Source organism: Porites lutea, chromosome 1 (genome assembly GCF_958299795.1).
Source record: "Porites lutea chromosome 1, jaPorLute2.1, whole genome shotgun sequence".
NCBI classification, from domain to species: domain Eukaryota; kingdom Metazoa; phylum Cnidaria; class Anthozoa; order Scleractinia; family Poritidae; genus Porites; species Porites lutea.
In genome coordinates, this window is record NC_133201.1 from 1182701 (window position 1) to 1201305 (window position 18605).

Below are 18605 nucleotides of genomic sequence, written 5' to 3' on the forward strand. Positions count from 1 at the left end.
ACACACACACACACACACACACACACACACATCAACACACACAGGGTTACGGAAATTCCGAGGGGCGGGGGATCCAAAAGGAGGCAATTTCTGAGGGGGTGGGGGCGGGGAGGTGGCTTCTAGAGAGTTTTTTCCGGGGGGTCCGAGTAAGATCGATGAGTTGTTAAAAACTAACAGCTGCTCTGTTGGGCAAGCTATCATTTATTTGACTGTAAACAGTCTTTTAAAACAATAACTATTGTTTACATCGATGATCTTTTATTTACGGTCGGCTGAATGCTTTTTTCACAGCTTACGTTACTCATGAATAAACTTCCGGTTACTTGGCTGTTGCTGTATTACACAATATATTGGTATTCGCTGTAATGTTGTTGTGTTCTAGCAAAGAAAAGTAAAGAAAGTCCACCCGGGGACTCGGTGTTTAGTTTGAATTTAACTACTTCTTTTACAGGTGGCATCATTTATGGTGTTTACGGTATCGTCTCCATGTTTCTCAGTGCCTTTCCGTTAATTATTTACTAAGAAAGACCTTTACAAGGCAAAATTGAGATTGTTAGACGCTGTGTGAAAATGAATATAAAGATATCTTATCTCTTTAACGTAGCTAGGAAGAATCGTCTTTTGCATAATAGTATAGTGCAACAGCATTTTTGACGGAAATATTCTTTCCATTGGGTGCCTTACCAAGTTGGAATGACAAAGGTCTGACAAACATCCGGGGGGGCAGGGGACTCCGAATATGAAGGGGTGGGGATGCTCGTCGGAAATTTTGAATTAAACCCCTAAAGGAGACCGATCTGGGTGGGGCCCAAGCTTTTTTTGACCCCTAAAAGAGACCATGTTAAAACACAGACAATATATATATATATTTATATTTTTTCGCGTGCAGCCCTAAACGAGAACTTCACGGCTAAATATGATGGCGTTTTGCCCAGAGCACCCTAAGTGAGACCAAAATCGGAAATTTACACCCCTAAGCGAGACAACGAACATCCCCAAACCCTTTCATTTGCGGAGCTCCCCCCTTTCCGGAAAACATCCCCTGCAATGGAAATTCTAGGGGGCTTAAAGGTCTAAAGCAAAAGTGCCCTCGTGGGGGGTTTGGATATTCTTTGAAACTGTCAATCTTTTCTGCTAAAGCCTGTTTGAAAAACTGTGTACCCTGACAATCACCTTTGTAACCAATTTTCTCCTAAGGTTATTTTTTCCAGCGCTTTGCAAGAAAAAAAAAAACTAATCAGAAGAGGGTAATGTACTTACAGTAAATATTAGCCGAGTCAGAGATAAATATATCTTTAATACCCCATTGCAGTAAGAAATTTGATATTTTAATATTTGTTTTCTTTTCAGTTATTTGGACGAGTATATTGTTTGTTGTTATGCCGAAAACGTAGTGCCTGGGGTTCGCTGCATCTCACCCAAAGACGAATTTTCTAGCTGTTCTGATTTGATGAAAAACAAAGGTGTTCAGATTTGTGTTTGGATTTTGGGGCTTACTGCTCTTGTTGGAAATCTTCTCGTCATTTTATTGAGAGTTTTTGTGAAAGAAGACAACAAAGTGCATTCATTTCTTCTGACAAATCTGGCTATTTCAGATCTACTAATGGGTGTCTATTTGCTTATCATTGCCTTCAAAGATGTACAATGGCAAGGTGAATACTTTAAACATGATGTCAATTGGAGATCGGGGCTGACATGCGCAATTACGGGGGTCCTTTCGATGGCATCAAGTGAGATATCTGTGTTGATGCTGACTCTTATCACAACAGATAGACTTATTTGTATTGTTTTCCCGTTTAAAATGAGACGGATAAATCGCAAGCGTTCTTTCATCATTGTGGGAGGTATATGGGTTTTTGGAACAATGATATCAATCATTCCAACGTTAGGGTTTGATTACTTCTTTGACAAAAAGCGCGAAGTTGGATTTTATGGAAAATCAGCTGTTTGCCTTCCTCTTCAACTGTCAAAAGAGAGACAAGCTGGCTGGGAGTATGCGGTTGGCATTTTCATCATTCTAAACTTTGTCTCCTTTATGTATATTCTCACTGCGTATACAGCAATGTACCTAAGGGTCAAGGGGTCTGCAAAACAGGTCAGGTCAACAAACATGAAGAGAGAATCGAAAATGGCTAAGAGAATGATGCTTATTGTCTTAACTGATTTCTTGTGTTGGATGCCTATTATCGTCATTGGTCTTCTATCCTTGCTCGGAAAGTTTCATGATCCTGAGAAACAAGCCTATGTGTGGATTGCGGTGTTTGTTCTCCCACTGAATTCTGCTCTCAATCCAATATTGTACACATTTTCTACTCCACTCGTTAAAAGAAAAGTAGGTGAACACATCGATTCACTTATCTCTTTCGTGGAACGAACAGTGCAGCGGCCGAAGACAACCCAAGGTATGTTAGGGAGCTTATTTAATAAGCAAAGGTGTTTCTTAGCGACGCACGTCAACCGGAAGTGGACTTTTTTGTATTCTTGGGCAGTGCAGTGGTTTTGCCCAAATCCTCGGACAAATCGGTTCCATAAGACAACAGACATCGAGCAATACAAATAGGTCGAGGCCGTTGACAGGAAAAGGCCTCACTTCCGTTTGCGTGCATCCTTCAAATACGCCTTTCCTTAATAAGCTCCGTATTACCGTTTTTTTTTTGTAGTAATCTCCCTTAAAAACCCCTCACTGAGTTTTCAGCGGGGAAACTTGTTAGAGAGATAAAGGTACGTTATGTTAATGCGTACTATATAGCCATGGCTGAAAAAGTAAATCACTGAGCGAAGATGAGGCAAGTTTTCAGTTCCCCATAATAGACTGACGGTATACGTCACATCCCTTAACACATGCACTGTAAGCCAGAGGGAAATGTCATGAAACCATTTAATAACCAAGTTGACGTCCAAACAGGGTATTCTGGTTTCTTTCTAATTTTATTTTCTACTTGGCCGCGGTTGTAGGTCTGAATAAAGTGAAAACTACTCTACCTTTTGTTTACCTGTTTGTTACCTAACAAAGTGATCTTTTTTCGTCTCTATGTCGGTGTCTATTCAGTTCTAATGGCTGCATGCGCAAGGACTTATTAAAATTAGTATAGTCTACAAAATAAACCACCACAAAAACCCGATACCTTCTCTTTAAACAAATTGTACGTACGATAGCTTAGCAAAAGAACTTTTGGTCAACATTATTTTTTCTTGTACGTTAATAGCAAAAGGCAAGGGAGTCCCGTTGAAGCCGTTGCCGACCTCGAATCAAAACAAATCCAACTGTCAACCAGACGAGATTCTAGAACGTGAGAGGCCCGAGTCAGAGCTGAAACTTGTTGAAATACCAGGCATATTTGCAGATGAAACCTCTCTGTCAGTGGTAGGCCTTGTGACACAATTTTTGTAGTAGTAACGTTTTATGATACGCCGAGAGAAAATCATATGTATGAGTGCTAATGGGGGCGAAGGGGTGACCCTTGGTAAAGATTGCAAAAGCGTTTCAACCGCATATCAGCACTTCTGAGCCAGATATTGATATTTTTCAGTAGTTTGATAGGGATATTTAATTCCCCTTTCTTGCGCAGAAATCTTGTGCATTTGTGAAGAAATTCGTAAATGTCGATGACATCAACTTCTGTAGTTTGGCATGAATCGTTTTTCTTGAAAAGGTCACGACGTCACGGATTTTGCCGATTGGTTGAGAGAAAGTAGAATATGCTTTTTTGTTGATATTTTTTGCAAATCAACTTTGTTGGTTACCTAAAATTGAACAATAATTTGTATCCTTTTCTGGTTTTTTGACTTTTGGCAGGCATCTAGCGCACATCTGTCAGTGCGATAAAGGCGAATCGGTTTTGGTAACACTACTATTTTATGTTTCCTCCAACACTATCACCATCATCATAGCAAAAACTGAACATGACATCATCCGATTTAAGAAGTTCCTTGGCATTTTCATAACGTCTTCAATGTTAATGTGGTACTGCACAAAAAGGGGGCTAAACATTCCTACTACATTTCTATTGCCTGTCTATAAGTGCTTTCCAACTTAATGACATTATTGACTCTTATTAAGACGCACTTAAAAGCCTTTAATCGAGTTTGCTTGGAGATTAGATAAGAAATAAAGAGGCGATGAATTCTACACGAAGCATAATTTCTTCGCTACTTTATCAACCGTCGAGTATTCTTCAGGATATTTACTTTTTATACCGTATTCGACGATTTGTTTCTGGATTGATTGAGTACGCGTGTATAATTAATAATTATGTTTTTCGTTCGTGTTTCGTAAACTAAGAGGTCAAACGAGCCGCACGAAAGCCGAACCGAGGTCATACGAAAATACGATGGAGGAAGGTGCGAGAGAAAGACTGAAGAGAGTGTCTGTTTTCTTTCCCTCGCCCCCTCCCCCATATTTTTCTAGTTTGACCTCGGTTCAGTTTTCGCGCAGCTGTATCCCTTACTTTACGAAACACAAACGAACACAACAAAAACAAAAAACAAAACAAAACAAAACAGCCGCCCCCTTGGCAGGCTAGTTTTATTGAAGTCCTTATCTTGGGTCAAAACAGGTTAATTTTTGGAAATTATGACACTGTTTATAAAAGATTATTGTTATCTGTGGCAACGGTAAATGCCTCACCGTTGGCATTTATATTTATAAGGTCCTTTACAGTAGGAACGAGAAGCGACGTTGTCCTACACAATTCATGAAAATCTAATCTTGGTTTTTTCATTTGGTTTTTAAGGGATTTGTTGTGGCGTGTTCCGGAAGTGAAGAGAACTCATATGTTCGACTGATAAAGCACTTCTCAAAGATAAAAGAAGAGAACTGGAAAAAGGAAGTGGAATTGGCAAAGGAGCTTAGACAGGGACTGGAGCATCCCAATATAATCAAATACTGCTGGCACTCTGCAAGTATGCGCCCCAGGCAAATAACAAATACTTTGCCTTATTCCAATATGTTGAATAAATGGCGACGTAAGAAAATGTATTATCGAAAGCATTTACTTAGCATACAGCTTGAATTCCGAGCTTAATGCCTGCCTTAGCGATTTTCCAAAATATTCGACCTTTGGTTCGGCGTATCAAATTATGGGGTGCTCAGTCCTACACATTCTTGGACCAACACATTAAGGCTTCTCTGATTTTAATTGTACTTATAACTGGAAGTTGTAATCTCATCGACTGATCGTCAGTAAGAATAGCATTTGCCATTTGAGAGTTTCTTTTACCTTTTGCAGCGGAAAAAAGTGTTGTGAACTACAAGAAAGCAGGGGAATTCCCAAGATTCAAGAAAAGTTCATTGTAATTAAAACCTTTCTTTTCTTTTAGCCTGACAGGTGTTAATAACCAGTTAATCCGACGAAGGACTTTTTTGAAAGTCTATTATAAATGATGTATTTTTAATCTTCCAAAAATATATTAGATTAAGAGGTTTTTATACCCCCTTGTTCTTTCTTTTCATCCTTTTTCTCTTTTTTCCCATTAATAGTTTATTGTGTTTCGACTTTTCTGCAAACACAACTTTGGAGGAGTATTTGATAAGTGACGAGATTGTTTTAAATCTGGACTCCCTTATCGCTGTGGCTATGGACTTGATCTCCGCCATACAACACTTGGAACAGAAAGGCGTCGTCCATAACAACATAGCAACGTCCAGTGTATTGATAGGCAAAGGATTTAGGGTGAGTTAAAAAGCATTAGGATGTCTTATAAAGCCAGCGACTCCTGAAGTTTGAAGTAATTGTTTATTTGCCCAATAGATTTTCGCATCTTTCTGTTGATTTATAACATTTCTAACATGACAGACAATACATTCTGAAAGAATGACGTATACCGGCTGTGACCGTGTACGTCAGTGAGTCATTTGACTTAACTTCCTCAGGACCAGGGAACAGAGAAATCCACATCCAAATTGTGTTAAAGAAAACCTCAACTACTTGATATCTTTCAATTTTGCTTAGAGCGTTATTATTGATCCCCTTGTTTTCTTCCAGGTGCCTCCAATAACTGCCGTCTTGGGAAGTTTTGGCTTCGCTCAGCGTGTCTCTCAGGATTTTCCAGAATGTTTTTTAAATGGTCGCTCAGTGAAGGACATTTTGGGAAAGAATATACTTCAGTTTGGTTTCGTTCTGAAAGAATTGATGAAGAACTGCCGCGACTCTAATGAAATTGAGGGGGTATTACTGTCATGTTGTTGTTTGTTGTTGTTTTGCAGTCAATTTTTATTTCAGTTAATTTTCATTTTTCCTTTGTTTCAAATTCGTTAGCATACATTACCATACCCAAAAACAATAGAAAAATAAAAATTAACTGAGATAGAAAATTAACTACAACATATACATAGAGCGATTGTTGAAATTTTGAAATATACCTCTTTCTCACGTGACCCTTGCTTATGTGATATGGTATGCACTTGCATTGAGGTTTACAGAGCCTTGTCTGGGAGGCTAGACATCAGTGTAGGATCGAAACAGCTGAGAACCTTGACTAAAGTCCATTGGAGTGATTCCTGAAGAACCTTATGCTTTAATATATAGTTTTGCAGAAAAACAGCAGTTGTAAGAGTGGTAACTAGTCGCAGTAGCAGCTTTATCAGTAGTGGTGGTGTTCTCTCGTAGCAGTAAGTTGTAGCTTGTTGTAGCAGTACAACAAGATCAGATCAATTCTTAACACTGTTTCTTATAAATGATGACTGTAAAAGTGATGCCATTAGTAGCAAAAATAAAATTTACTTGTGACATGGTAATTTTTTTTTGTTTGCACCATGGTTTCCAATCTTTACTGTACATCACGTTTACGCATAATTCAGTAGCCTTTAAATTCTACATCATACCACAGGCTAACAAACTAAGAATGCTATTTAAGAAGAGCAAGCAAACATTTAATTTAGTTGGCCATAATGTAAATATAGGTGTTTATAGTAACATTTTTTTCTTTCATTTTTTCAAATTCACTTATACATTTCTTTTTTTAGCTTCAACAGGTGATGCATTTGTGCATTGAACAAGATCCTGAAGTGAGACTAAACGCATGTCAAGTAAAAGACCTGGTAGAGGAACTGTGGTATCGCTATGATATCTGGGATGCTTCATTGTAGATAAATTAAAATCAAAGAAAATATAAGCCATTATCATTTACTCTTTGCAAAAAAGGAAGCCATGAAACAGTTTTAATTGGAAACGGAAGTGACTTTGTTGTCAGTGTGGGTCAATAAAACGGATTCGTTTATTCCCCACAAATCAGTAAAACTAATTAAATAGCTTTTCATAGGTTAGAAAAAGATTTTCAACACGATGACTTATTTATTAGTTTTTCCTAAAGGCAAGACCAACTCACATATTAATTTAAATAATTATTACTTGAAAGAAGGACAGACAATTCTTAGTACAGAAAGACTTCCCAGCGTCGAGTGCACATTAAGCAACCTCGTTCCCAGGTTCTCTATCGTCCCGTAGGGACGGGTGGATAGAACCCTAGGAACAAGGTTGCACAAGCGGGACGGGAGATACCACGACCCAAAGGTTTTTCTTCGATGTTTTTAACTGACATCTTTGAACTAGAATCTCTTACCTTCAGTAGTGACCAGGGGCTTCTCTGAGAACCAGATTTGACGCATAACTTAAAAGTAGCATGAGATCGAGACAGTTTTTAACTATAACATACTTTAGTCGTTAAGATATTTAGCTGTTTTTTCACTAAAATACAAAATGGAGGCAAATATGGCAGCCATTTTGGTTGACGTCATAGGTCGCCAGGACTATTATAAGATGTTATAAAAATGTGTTATTGTACGTCGTAAGTTTCTTGGTGAACATTATCTAACTTCATTGTAACTTATATTCCTTTTACTGAAGTAAGTAGAAAAAAAATGCTACCACATGCTGTAACGATAATAAAGTTTGCAAAATTAACTAATGAATCAAATTTTCATTGATGTGAATGATAACAATTGACTAGTCTTGCAGAAATGTACCCCAGATGCCATTTGTCCATTTCTTTGTTTGGCATTAACTAATCTGCATTTTTACATCTTGATTTCGGCATGCCAGGTTTTCCCTCTGCCAAGGGTGAAACACTTGTTCTTTACTAAATAGAAAGACTGAAACGGAGTGTAATATAAAAGCTTGAGGGAGTTTCTATTGTAAATTGAATGACCATTTTTAAGCTAAAAGATGCTCAGTCGCTGAGTGAAACATCGCGTGACGTTGATCAGTATGCATGGTTTTGTTTTCATACATGCGTCAACTTCACACGCATGACAATAATTTGAACATTTCAATTACGAGATAGAGCACCTGAAAGAATGTCCCCTGCGCTGCTAGTTGCCTTTTCGGCCTTACTTTCCATAAGCATCGCTGACCTCTCATCTGAATATGCCCATCACGCGGTGTTGGATCCTGCGGAACTAATGAAATTGTATTGGACAGTTGACTGGGACAAGGAGACCATATCGTTCGCTGTTGAGGCGACAACTACTGGATGGGTCGGGTTCGGTTTCTCTTCAGGTAACGGCATGATGGTCGGCAGTGATGTTGTTATCGGTTGGGTGAAGGATTCCAAAGGATATTTCACGGTAGGTTAAAAATAGGAAATGTTGATTTTGAAGCACTTGAAGCACATTAAAGCTCAAGGAAAGTAAACTTTCACATGCCTACTTCGTTATGAAGAGCTTTTAAGGCCATGCGTTCCCTAATTATAATAAAAAGCCAGTGTCCCTTTTCATTAAAATTCTCGTACTCGCAGCTGTTATAAAAAGCTCCCATAAAGGACCTAATTTGAAGTTTGCCTTGTGCAGGTTCCCCTGCAGTCAGGCTAAAACACATGAAAGCAGAACAGGTCCGTTTGTGTTAGCCTGCGATCATGCCCTCTCCTTTTATCTCTGTAATCTGTTTTCGGGAGCCAAAGAAGCAAGGAAGCCAAAAAAAAAATTGATAACGCCAGATCTCAGGTTACGTTTGTGTGAGATCTATAAATATGGATAAATAGTAGGCCACACACTTTCAAAGTGTTAGGTTAGCCTAGAAGTACGTAATAGCAGCTTTAGAAGCAAAATCTCTCGTCATGATATGAGAACACTTATTTATACATAGCTTGGGTGAATAAAGTTGTCACACTACATGATATATTCCCGTGGGTGGGTGGGTAGGGGTAATACTCTCCTAAATAAGGTACCCAAATATAGACGGACCGTCGAATGGCCGTCAGAGATGTCCCTCACCCCTTCAGACCTTTAGAATCCTGCCTATGATTAGACCTACAAATTTTTAAAGGTTTATATGATTCAGCAATTGAGGCCTAGCTTGAACAGACGATATTAACTCCTATGTTACGAAACTTTTCCCGTCGGGAATTACCTAAGGATATGAAATATGCAATTTACGGACGGCATTTTCTTACCTTGATGATGACCTTGTAAATAGTTCACTTATTGCTGGTTTTCAGTGTCACGGCATTCAAAATAGATCAAAATAAAAATCAAAACCATTCAACAGATAAAGTCCAGAATCTGGGAAATGAAAGGAGATTAATATACCAAGACCCTCGTCAAGATTTGGGTGGAAGGAATAATTCGTATAAGAGATATCCGAGGAACTGTTTTACCCAAATTTATAGAGCTTTGTATGGAGACGCCATGCTGGAGCTCATCCGGATGAGCTCCAACATGGCGGACGGAAACCAACAGAAACATCTGTTACCGAGTTTTGCTACAAAAGCGTGAGTTTACTCCTAGAGTAACTCATACATATTAAAGTAATACTTTTTCTAATACTTGAACTGTTTAGATAGCAAAATTTCTCGAAAAAAGTCACTTTTTTGACCTAAATGACAGTTCTTTCGGCCGTCATGTAAATGTTGTGTCAAGCAAAAGCTTAGAAATTCAAGCGTACTCTATTACAAAGCCAAGAAACCTTTTGAAGCGAAAATTTGTTTGAAAATTAGTTTTCAGCTGCTCTAATACACCATGAAAGTAAAATCTCAGTAGGATCGATAGTTTTGAAGTTTGAATTTTAGTGACGTCATCTGAAAACCGCAACAATATTACCCAATGATTCTAACAATTAGGCATGAGTGGATGTCAGAATAGCTTTATAACGCCTTTTTTTCGTCATTAAGAGAACTTTGGTCTAAACTGCAGCTGTAAACTATTGTGCAAACACAATTTTCACCAAATTTAGGTCAATCATTGATTTAGAAAAGAAAGTCATCTTTAGCATTGTGTTTAGGATCCATATGCTGACGCAAAATCGTTACCACCAAAGGACAACGAACAAAACTACATCTTAACTGGCTTCGAGGAGATTGACGAAACAACTGTGTTGAAATTTAAGAGAAAGTTTGATACATGCGATTCCAGGGACAGGAAGATAAAGGTAAAGCAGTGAAAAAATAGAATCAAGTTCACCTCTCCTTCTATAAATTTCTGAGCTCTGATGGCTTTATACCTATCGCAGGTTTGATGTGACATGGATAAAAAAAATATGTATATGTATTGCAATGCTAAACTTGACCTCCCATTTACTTCCTCTTTTTCGTGGATGATACTCGGAGATGTTTTACAACGGCTCTGGTCTTGCCAGGACAACTTTTACGCCATGATAAGATACGTCGTCCTTTCTTTGATTTGCTCTTTTTAGACACTGTCTTAGATTCTGTTTATGGCCATTAACCAATCATATTAATGCTCAACCTAAATGTTATTCTGCACCAACTTGTATTTGTTGTATCATAGCCTTCATAAGAACCCGTTTATCTCAATTCCCAGACAGAGTAATTAACTAGGCTGTTTTGTATCCCACAGGAAGGCACCACAAAGGTGGTGTTTGCTTACCACACGGAGGATCCCGAGACTGAAAACGATTTTAAGCAGCACACTTTCAGAGGGTCAAGAAGTATATTACTCCTCAACAACATGGACAAGAAACAAATCAACGAGACAGGATGGAAGAGTTTTGTAGTTCAAAATAAAAATGTAAGAACATACACTACGTAGACCTCCATGAATGTACTTGTCACAGTTATGTTGTTTGATTTGCACACGAGAGAAAGAAAGCGCTGATGTCGATACCTTTGATATTGATCATGGGTTAGTAATTATTATAAGATAACTTCAATAGACCAGTTAGTGAAACTCATTGGCAAGGCTGGAAAAGGCGCATTGAAATCACTTATCAATCAGGATTATCTTCACATTCTCCACCGCCATCATCCGGTGCCAAATTCTCCCTCTCTGACCCCCACTAAAATCGTAAAAAGTACAGCCATCATCATCGGCACCACCATTACCATGGCTATCATCTCCATCATCATCATCATTATCATCATCATCATCATCACCACCACCACCACCACCATCGTTGTCGTCGTCGTCATCATCATCTTCACTCTCGTCTTTTTCATGTGTAACACATATTTACTGCGAAGATTGTAACTGTAAACGTTTCAAAGTTATCACATGTTTACTCAACCCAAATTCATGTACGATTATCTTACAGGTTACCATTCCCAAGAAGCACACAACCTACTGGTGCTCACTGATTAAGGCACCTAAGATCACCTCGAAGCACCACATAACCAAGGTAGATGTTTTCAGTAATCGATTGGAGTTTGCGTTCCAGCTCTTTTATACCCAGGAGGACATTGATTGTAGTAAAAACACTTACACTCAATTTCCGTGAAACGAAGAACGATCAATGTGAGAGACCACGTTTTATAACTGGGAACCCATCATTTAATAGTGTCTCGTTCTGATAACAGACCGTAAAACATTGCTCTATATATTACGCTATTACTCACTTGGCGTGATCTTTGTACAAGTATACCATTGTCATAAAGTTCTGACGTGCTTCTTTCATTCATCTTCATCGAGTATCTTGACTATCTTTTGTTTTATCTTTGCAGATCGAGCCATATATTCAAAAGGGAAATGAAGGATTCGTCCATCATTTTCTTGTGTACGAGTGTCATGGTGACTATAATGAGAGCCATTACGGTTTTGGTGTTGATTGTAAAGATATCGCCAACATGCCATTCCTCAAATGTTTCTATGCCAAAGTGTTAGCAGTTTGGGGAGTAGGTGGTAAGGTAAACGATTGTAAAATGGCAGTACTAGAATACTGTGGGACGCCTGTCTTTCAGTTTTTCTGCAGAAAACCATGATAATAGTCCTAGCTGGAAGCGATAAGAGAATTTAGCCCCCCGGGGGGGGGGGGACTCCCCATATGAAAGGGGTGGCGATGTTCGTCGTCTCGCTTAGGGGTATAAATTTCGGATTTTGGTCTCACTTAGGGTGTTCTGGGCAAAACGCCATCATATTTATCCGTGAAGGTCTCGTTTGGGGTTGCACGCGAAAAAATATAAAAATATACATATTTTCTGTGTTTTAACATGGTCTCTTTTAGGGGTCAAAAAAAGCTTGGGCCCCGCCCAGATCGGTCTCCTTTAGGGGTTTAATTCAAAATTTTCGACGAGCATCCCCACCCCGTTCATACGCGGATTCCCTTCCCCCGGGGGCTTTAGTTGCCTATTGCGAAAGCAAATGAAAGAGTCTAACACAGTGGAGCTTAAGAATTAATATGACCATCAGCCTCTTTTATTTGTTTTTCTTTGTTCCCTACACAGGCATTTTATTATCCGAAAAATGCTGGTTTTCCAATAGGAACAGTAGATACTCCGAAAAGTTACTTGCTGGAGATTCACTATGACAACCCAGAAGGGATCATGGGTAAGTACTTATATAGTGTGTAACACGGTTAACACAGTCACTACCAGCGAATAATTAAGAGCCTATCCTGTTTTTTGTTTGAATGTAATTACCCCTACTAATTTTGTCATTTGGTAAAACTAAAATGGTTTCAAAATCTATCGTTAATTAGTAATCCCTGGATACATATAACTTGTCTTTGACGTCTCTCATTCATGCAAGAGTCGATGGTGGCATAAAAATAACATGTTGTATAGATCACCAAAACTATAGTATTAAATCTGATCAATTATCAATCACCATACGTGCAGACAAAAGCCCAAGCAAATTATCAGACCGTCTGAGGGAATGTGACCTGAGAGGCTTTCAAATTGGGGTTTCGTGTTAGATTCACCTCGTGTTACTCACGCGAGATGTTCACTGATCGCGCCCCCTCTCTCCATCACTTGCCCCGCTCTTGCCCCCAACAAGAGAGGCTGTAAGTAGGCTAGACGGAAGGACAGACGTGTGTGACGCCCAAGAGACTTTTACTTTCCAGAGTGCTTCATCTATGCAAGCATTAGAAAGTGACGCAATATTTTTTTAGCTAACCGCAAAGCTTTTCGATAAAAACCTAAGGGATTAAAAATATTGTCTTAACAAGAAACGTCTGTGCTAAACGCTTTTAAACGAACACTAGAGAACTAAGGAGCAAACGACACTTTAAAGTCTTCAAGTCACTATAGCTTTAAAAAGAGCTCATAATGCAAGTATTTCAGGTCCTAGTAAATATTGCCATCTTCCATTCGTTTAAGGACGCAAGGACAGTTCAGGGGCTCGATTTTACTACTCATCTAATCTCCGAGAGTTCGACGCTGGTATATTTACTGTTGGCCTCAAGATCAGTCCTTATATGGTCATCCCTCCAAAACAAGAATCTTGGTCGACTGTTGGTTACTGCGCTAAAGAATGCAGTGAAGTAAGGAAAAAAAATTGTTTGAAATCTTCCTGTACATAACACTTTGTTTAACATCTAAGAGAAAAAATAAAACAAGTTATGTTGAAACACATAGGTCACTCAGTTGTGGAGGAAATAGTCGACAGAAAGACGTTTGTCAATGACAGTCCACTTGTACCTACATTTTAGTCTGTCTATAAAGTGCTTGGAAGGGTATTGTAGCAGTAGATGTAAGTCTGCTACAGGTTTTAATGCAAGTTTTTGTTACTCTGTTTCAGAAAGCTTTTAGCTCGACAAAACTTCCAGGCAGAAGAATCAGGGCGTTTGCTGCATTTCTCCACACTCACCTACAAGGTACAGTGATCCGAGAATTAAGGCTTGATTCTCGAAAAAAAAAACCTATACTCACAAAACCGTTCTGTAAACAATTTTGCCACCTTTACCTTATACTCTAGATATATTGTGTGGTGTTAATGCACTGAGTAATCCAGAACAAATTTCAGAGGCGTTTCTCCTTTACCCTTTGTTGATTACCCATGATGACTAGAAATTTACCTCAACTTTTATATTTATTTATGACAAAACTTATTGGATTTTCCAGGCCGCGCAACATTGACCAAACATTATCGAAACAGTGTTGAACTACCAGAAATTGCGCGAGATGATAACTACGATTTTAATTTCCAGGTACTCATTATTCTAGGCAATTTAAAACAACTCATTTCTTCAACCTTATCTCAGAGCGCTCTTCTGGGTTTGTATTAGTAGTGTTTCATGAAAATACCAAGAGTGTCTGAAACGATTGAAGCTAAATGTTACTAATTAAATGGAGAGACACTGTTCAGCATAAGTTTTTAAAGCACTGTTTAAAAACTTTTAAATTTTTTCAAGGATATTCAAGTGCTGAAGAAAGAAGTTCATATTAAGCCGGTAAGCCGAGTTATTTATTGATAACAAGCGGAATTCCCATCACGCTTAAGCTTTGCTCCATGCATGGGTAAAGATAAAAATTAGTCTGCAATTAAGCAAGACTCAGGGATCTGCATGAAGTTAAAACGGATCACTGAAACCACAAAAAAAATTAGAAGGTCTAACAGGTGAGTTAGGGTTAGTGTCCGTTTTAAAGAAGGGATTATAGTAACGCGAAAAGGTCGTCGCAATGGATGTTTTAAAAACACTACTATACGTAACTTACTAGACTTCAGTTAAAGTTATCTCTCTTTAACCATTGGGTAGAATATGCGTTATAATGCATAATAAATATTACTCTTTGTCTTATTGGTTTTTGATTAGCTTATGAACTCCGCTGAACTCATTATACTTTTTCACTTAGGGAGATGACTTGGTTCACTTCTGTGAATACCAAACTATGGATCGTGACAAGCTAGTCGTGGTGGGTATATACATACAGTTCTAACTACCCCTTCATAGTCTTCCTTCAATGTTTAAAGTAATTTATATATTTTTTGTATGTCTCGTTCATTTTGTTGGCGAGTGGTCTTCCAGTGACTGGATTTAGCTAATGCCCTATTCACACCAGATGAACATGTTCATTTTATAAATTAAATCAAAACAGTCACGGCAAAAGAGAAACTGGTTTGAAATGAAATTTATCTTCATTTGTTAATTGCTTTGAGGAAACTACAATTTTGAACCTTGTTCAGCTAATTTTCCCGTCAGACCTTCTTCCAGCTTTGCATTTTTCACAAGTCAGAAAAAAACGACGATAAACCTATGCCCTGACTCTTTGTAAAGCTTCCTAACTTCTAGCTGCATGCAGTATCGTTTGCACATTACTATGTACTATGAATGCACTTTCTATATTGTTAAAATGGCTGTTGTGTTGCAATCATTTGTAGGGTGGTAGCGCTACCTCCCAAGAAATGTGCCTTAATTTTATATTTTACTACCCGCTGGTGAAAGAACTTAAAACTTCTTGCACAAGTACCCAGTTCAAGCCAGTTCATGACTTTATCAACAAGTACTAGTGAGTAGATTTTCTTTTACTGCTAATATGCTCCACACTTCACATTCCCGTTTTTCCCATTGTGCTCCTCCTTTGAATAGGAATGAATGCATGGCAAGTCCAACACTTAAGCAACTAACGTGCGAGAACTTAATCTTATTTTGAATCCAAGACGAAGGCTTATTGAGAGTATCAGTTTGTTTGTTTGGGTTTTTTTTTTTTTTGGCGTTCTACAACTGTGCTTTTATTAGCTTTTATTTGATCTCCTCAGAGAAAAAAATAATAATAAAATAACCGTATAAAAAAACTACAGTATTTTGAAGCTGTTGTTGAACTATCAAGTTTTATAAAGAGCTGTACATTTCGTCATTACGGCAGCTTGTAGGCAAAAGTTTCGGTAGAGTTCGATATGAAATAATAAATATCTCATGGATGTGTTACGTTAGCGTGACCAAAAAATGTTAAAATCTTTATTATGGGTGCGCTCTTTTTTAGATATTTCATAGAGGGACCTCTCTGTTTCAATTTTTTTTTCTAGCCCTTCACTGAATATCACATCCCCATTTCATAACTCCCTTGCTGAAGATGAGGATATTAGTTGGACCAAAGAAATGATATCAAGCTTGAAGAAAGGATACAGTGAAGACAGAACCTTTACCCCAACCTGCTACATGGTATGTGAACTGTACTATTTAAAATCATTTTTGATTTAAACTTATAAATATATTAAGAAATTAAGTACCAGTTTTGGCATATTCTAAACAAAAATTTAGTCCCGGCATAAGAATTTGTCCTGGACTTATTAATTCGAAAGGTTTTTTATAAAAATTCTAGCTTAATTTAATTAAAAACTGAAGTATCAATGGAAGAATGAATTAAAAAGGCTAACGGATTAACCAAGTATTTAGAGGCATTTCTCGCAGTTCGGCTATAGCTCGTCTTTCAAACATTATCGGTATAAATTGGTATTCCATAGGCCTCGTCTCACACCACGTGCACCTGCGCTTTTAATGAATTCTGTGGGGCGTTTAAGAACCCTCAGACTGTGCGTAAAGAGTAGGGGCCTTAAAATTCAAATTCACATCCACATAGGGGGCATCATCTCTCGTTCTCTCATTACTTGTAAACTGCATCATAAGCAGGTCTGGCAAAAGTCCCCCAACCTGTGTTGTAAATTCTCCCTGAAAAGCCCAGATTAGAGCACCATAATCCACAAATTTTTACCCCTAAAAGTTACGACGAGAAGTTTAGCCTGCAAACGCAGACATATTTTTGGTTCGAGTGGAGAGAAGCGACGACCTGAAATACATAATCGTTTGAAGGCTACGAGCAGCCCCGTCATTCCTATAATTTTGAATCTCCTCCTTTGATTATATGCGTCAAAAAATTGACAGGTATAATTTCCATATCATATGTAAATCTCTGCTGCTTATTTTTCAGCGAGGTAACAAACCTCCGTTCAAAACATTGCCAGTACCAAAGATTACTACCCCTCTGCCTCAACAAGAATCAAGATGTTCTCACCCCTCTCCAAAGAGTGCTGGCAAAAACACATCTTCTACACTGGTCGTCTCGTGCAGTGTTGCCCTCTTTATATCGGTAATTTTTATGTTATAGACATGTATTACTGAATTCTGCTTTCTTTGTTTTGTTTTCCAATTTTCAATATGCTCAGCATTGTGACCGTAGCATAGTAACCTTTTTTTTCAAATCATGTGCATTAGATAACGTTTGTTATTGCTCACTTTTGTATTAAAGAGTGCCTTTAAAAACTATTGAAATAAAGTTAAATTGTTCAAATTCACTCCTGGAGTCTGTTCATTTTATCATAATCACTACCGCAATTACTGTTATTAACACTTTTCTAATCATCATCATCATCATCATCATCATCTAATGCTAGTAGACTTTGGTGAAAAAAAAGAAGAAGCTCTGGAGACGAGGTTGAGAAAAAAAAAAAAAATAGTTCAGGAGCCGATGATGATGATGATGATGATGGTAATTGTTATGATAATGAGAAAGATAAATTCACCCTCGGCATACGAGTTCTTGAATTTTAGGCTGTTAAATAGAGCCTTTTAAATTGTTATCACAAAAACTCTCTTCTAACAATAACTCTGAGAAAACAGCTGACCCGGTTCGCGTCGCAACTATTGATTCCGACTGGGCATCTCGCGGAGAATCCAGTGGTGGTATCGGCGTAAAATGTCGCCTGTTGGGTTTTCTCAAGCTAACGATCGTTTAATTTCGGACCTATACATGAATCTCATCACAAAGACTTCCCGCCAGCGGGCGTTGTTGACCGCGCATGCGAATTAGGTTTTGTTGTTGTACCTCAGGGGCACTCGCTCGGTAACCACACATTGTTGAAATCAAGTTGTTGTTGCGATTTAACCATTACAGTTTGCTATTCGCGGCTCGTCTAGCTTGTCCTCGTTACTGGCGTTCGGTAAATCGATTTATTTACTTCTTTGTTTTGTTTTCCCACTGGATCTCTTTCTCTTTACAAATTTTCTTGAAGTAAGATAAAGGGATAGTTTCCGTACGAGAATTTCCGCCGCTCTCTTGGTCCTCCCCGGGAAGGAATGCGGGCTCATTTCCCGAACAGCGGCTGGTAATCTCCTAAATTTAATTTTTGAAGCAAGGTAGCCTGCGAAAACATGTACAGCCGTTTCTCCTCGCTCTTCGCCGCTGGGGACGTTTCGCGCGGAGGAACAGAAGGACTGGATCCTAATAAAGGATCTAATCAGCAAGAAGTGAAAATAATATATTAATATAAGTAATCTCTTACACTGATATTTTTGCTGTGAGCATAAATTACCATCACAAATGCTACTATATACTGCACACTCGAGTTCAATATTGTAAAGGAAGTTGAATTTTTACAAACTTGTAAAGTTTATCTATTCTACACACTGAATTAGTGAGGAAACCGATTTTAGGCTAATGTTTGTATTACGTGACACTAGGTGGTTGCAAATTAACATACAGTATTTAGTATCACATCCGTG

At 38.3% G+C, this 18605-nt stretch overlaps 2 protein-coding genes and 1 long non-coding RNA gene across 3 annotated transcripts in view; all 3 read left to right on the top strand.

Annotated features, from left to right (window-relative positions):
- The window catches only part of LOC140941391 (relaxin receptor 2-like), a 134479-nt gene extending 126617 nt beyond the window's left edge, over positions 1-7862 (top strand). Inside the window, exons 3-9 of the mRNA XM_073390388.1 lie at positions 1351-2402; positions 3207-3364; positions 4734-4902; positions 5229-5292; positions 5480-5672; positions 5985-6167; positions 6965-7862. Coding sequence (XP_073246489.1) covers positions 1351-2402; positions 3207-3364; positions 4734-4902; positions 5229-5292; positions 5480-5672; positions 5985-6167; positions 6965-7087 — 1942 coding nt within the window. The 3' untranslated portion in view covers positions 7088-7862. The remainder of the gene's footprint in view (positions 1-1350; positions 2403-3206; positions 3365-4733; positions 4903-5228; positions 5293-5479; positions 5673-5984; positions 6168-6964) is intronic.
- A 431-nt stretch (positions 7863-8293) lies between these two features.
- Positions 8294-15653, top strand: LOC140929993 (DBH-like monooxygenase protein 1). The gene is made up of 12 exons (XM_073379681.1): positions 8294-8563; positions 10215-10361; positions 10790-10960; positions 11484-11567; positions 11890-12072; positions 12610-12712; positions 13486-13649; positions 13907-13982; positions 14230-14315; positions 14520-14558; positions 14962-15021; positions 15488-15653. The coding sequence occupies exons 1-12, from the start codon at positions 8294-8296 to the stop codon at positions 15614-15616; spliced, it is 1512 nt and encodes a 503-aa protein (XP_073235782.1). The 3' UTR covers positions 15617-15653.
- A 480-nt stretch (positions 15654-16133) lies between these two features.
- LOC140933479 (uncharacterized) lies at positions 16134-17398 on the top strand. Its single transcript, XR_012165059.1, has 2 exons — positions 16134-16268; positions 17035-17398. It is a non-coding gene; the product is annotated as an uncharacterized lncRNA (long non-coding RNA).
- The last annotated feature ends 1207 nt before the right edge of the window (positions 17399-18605 follow it).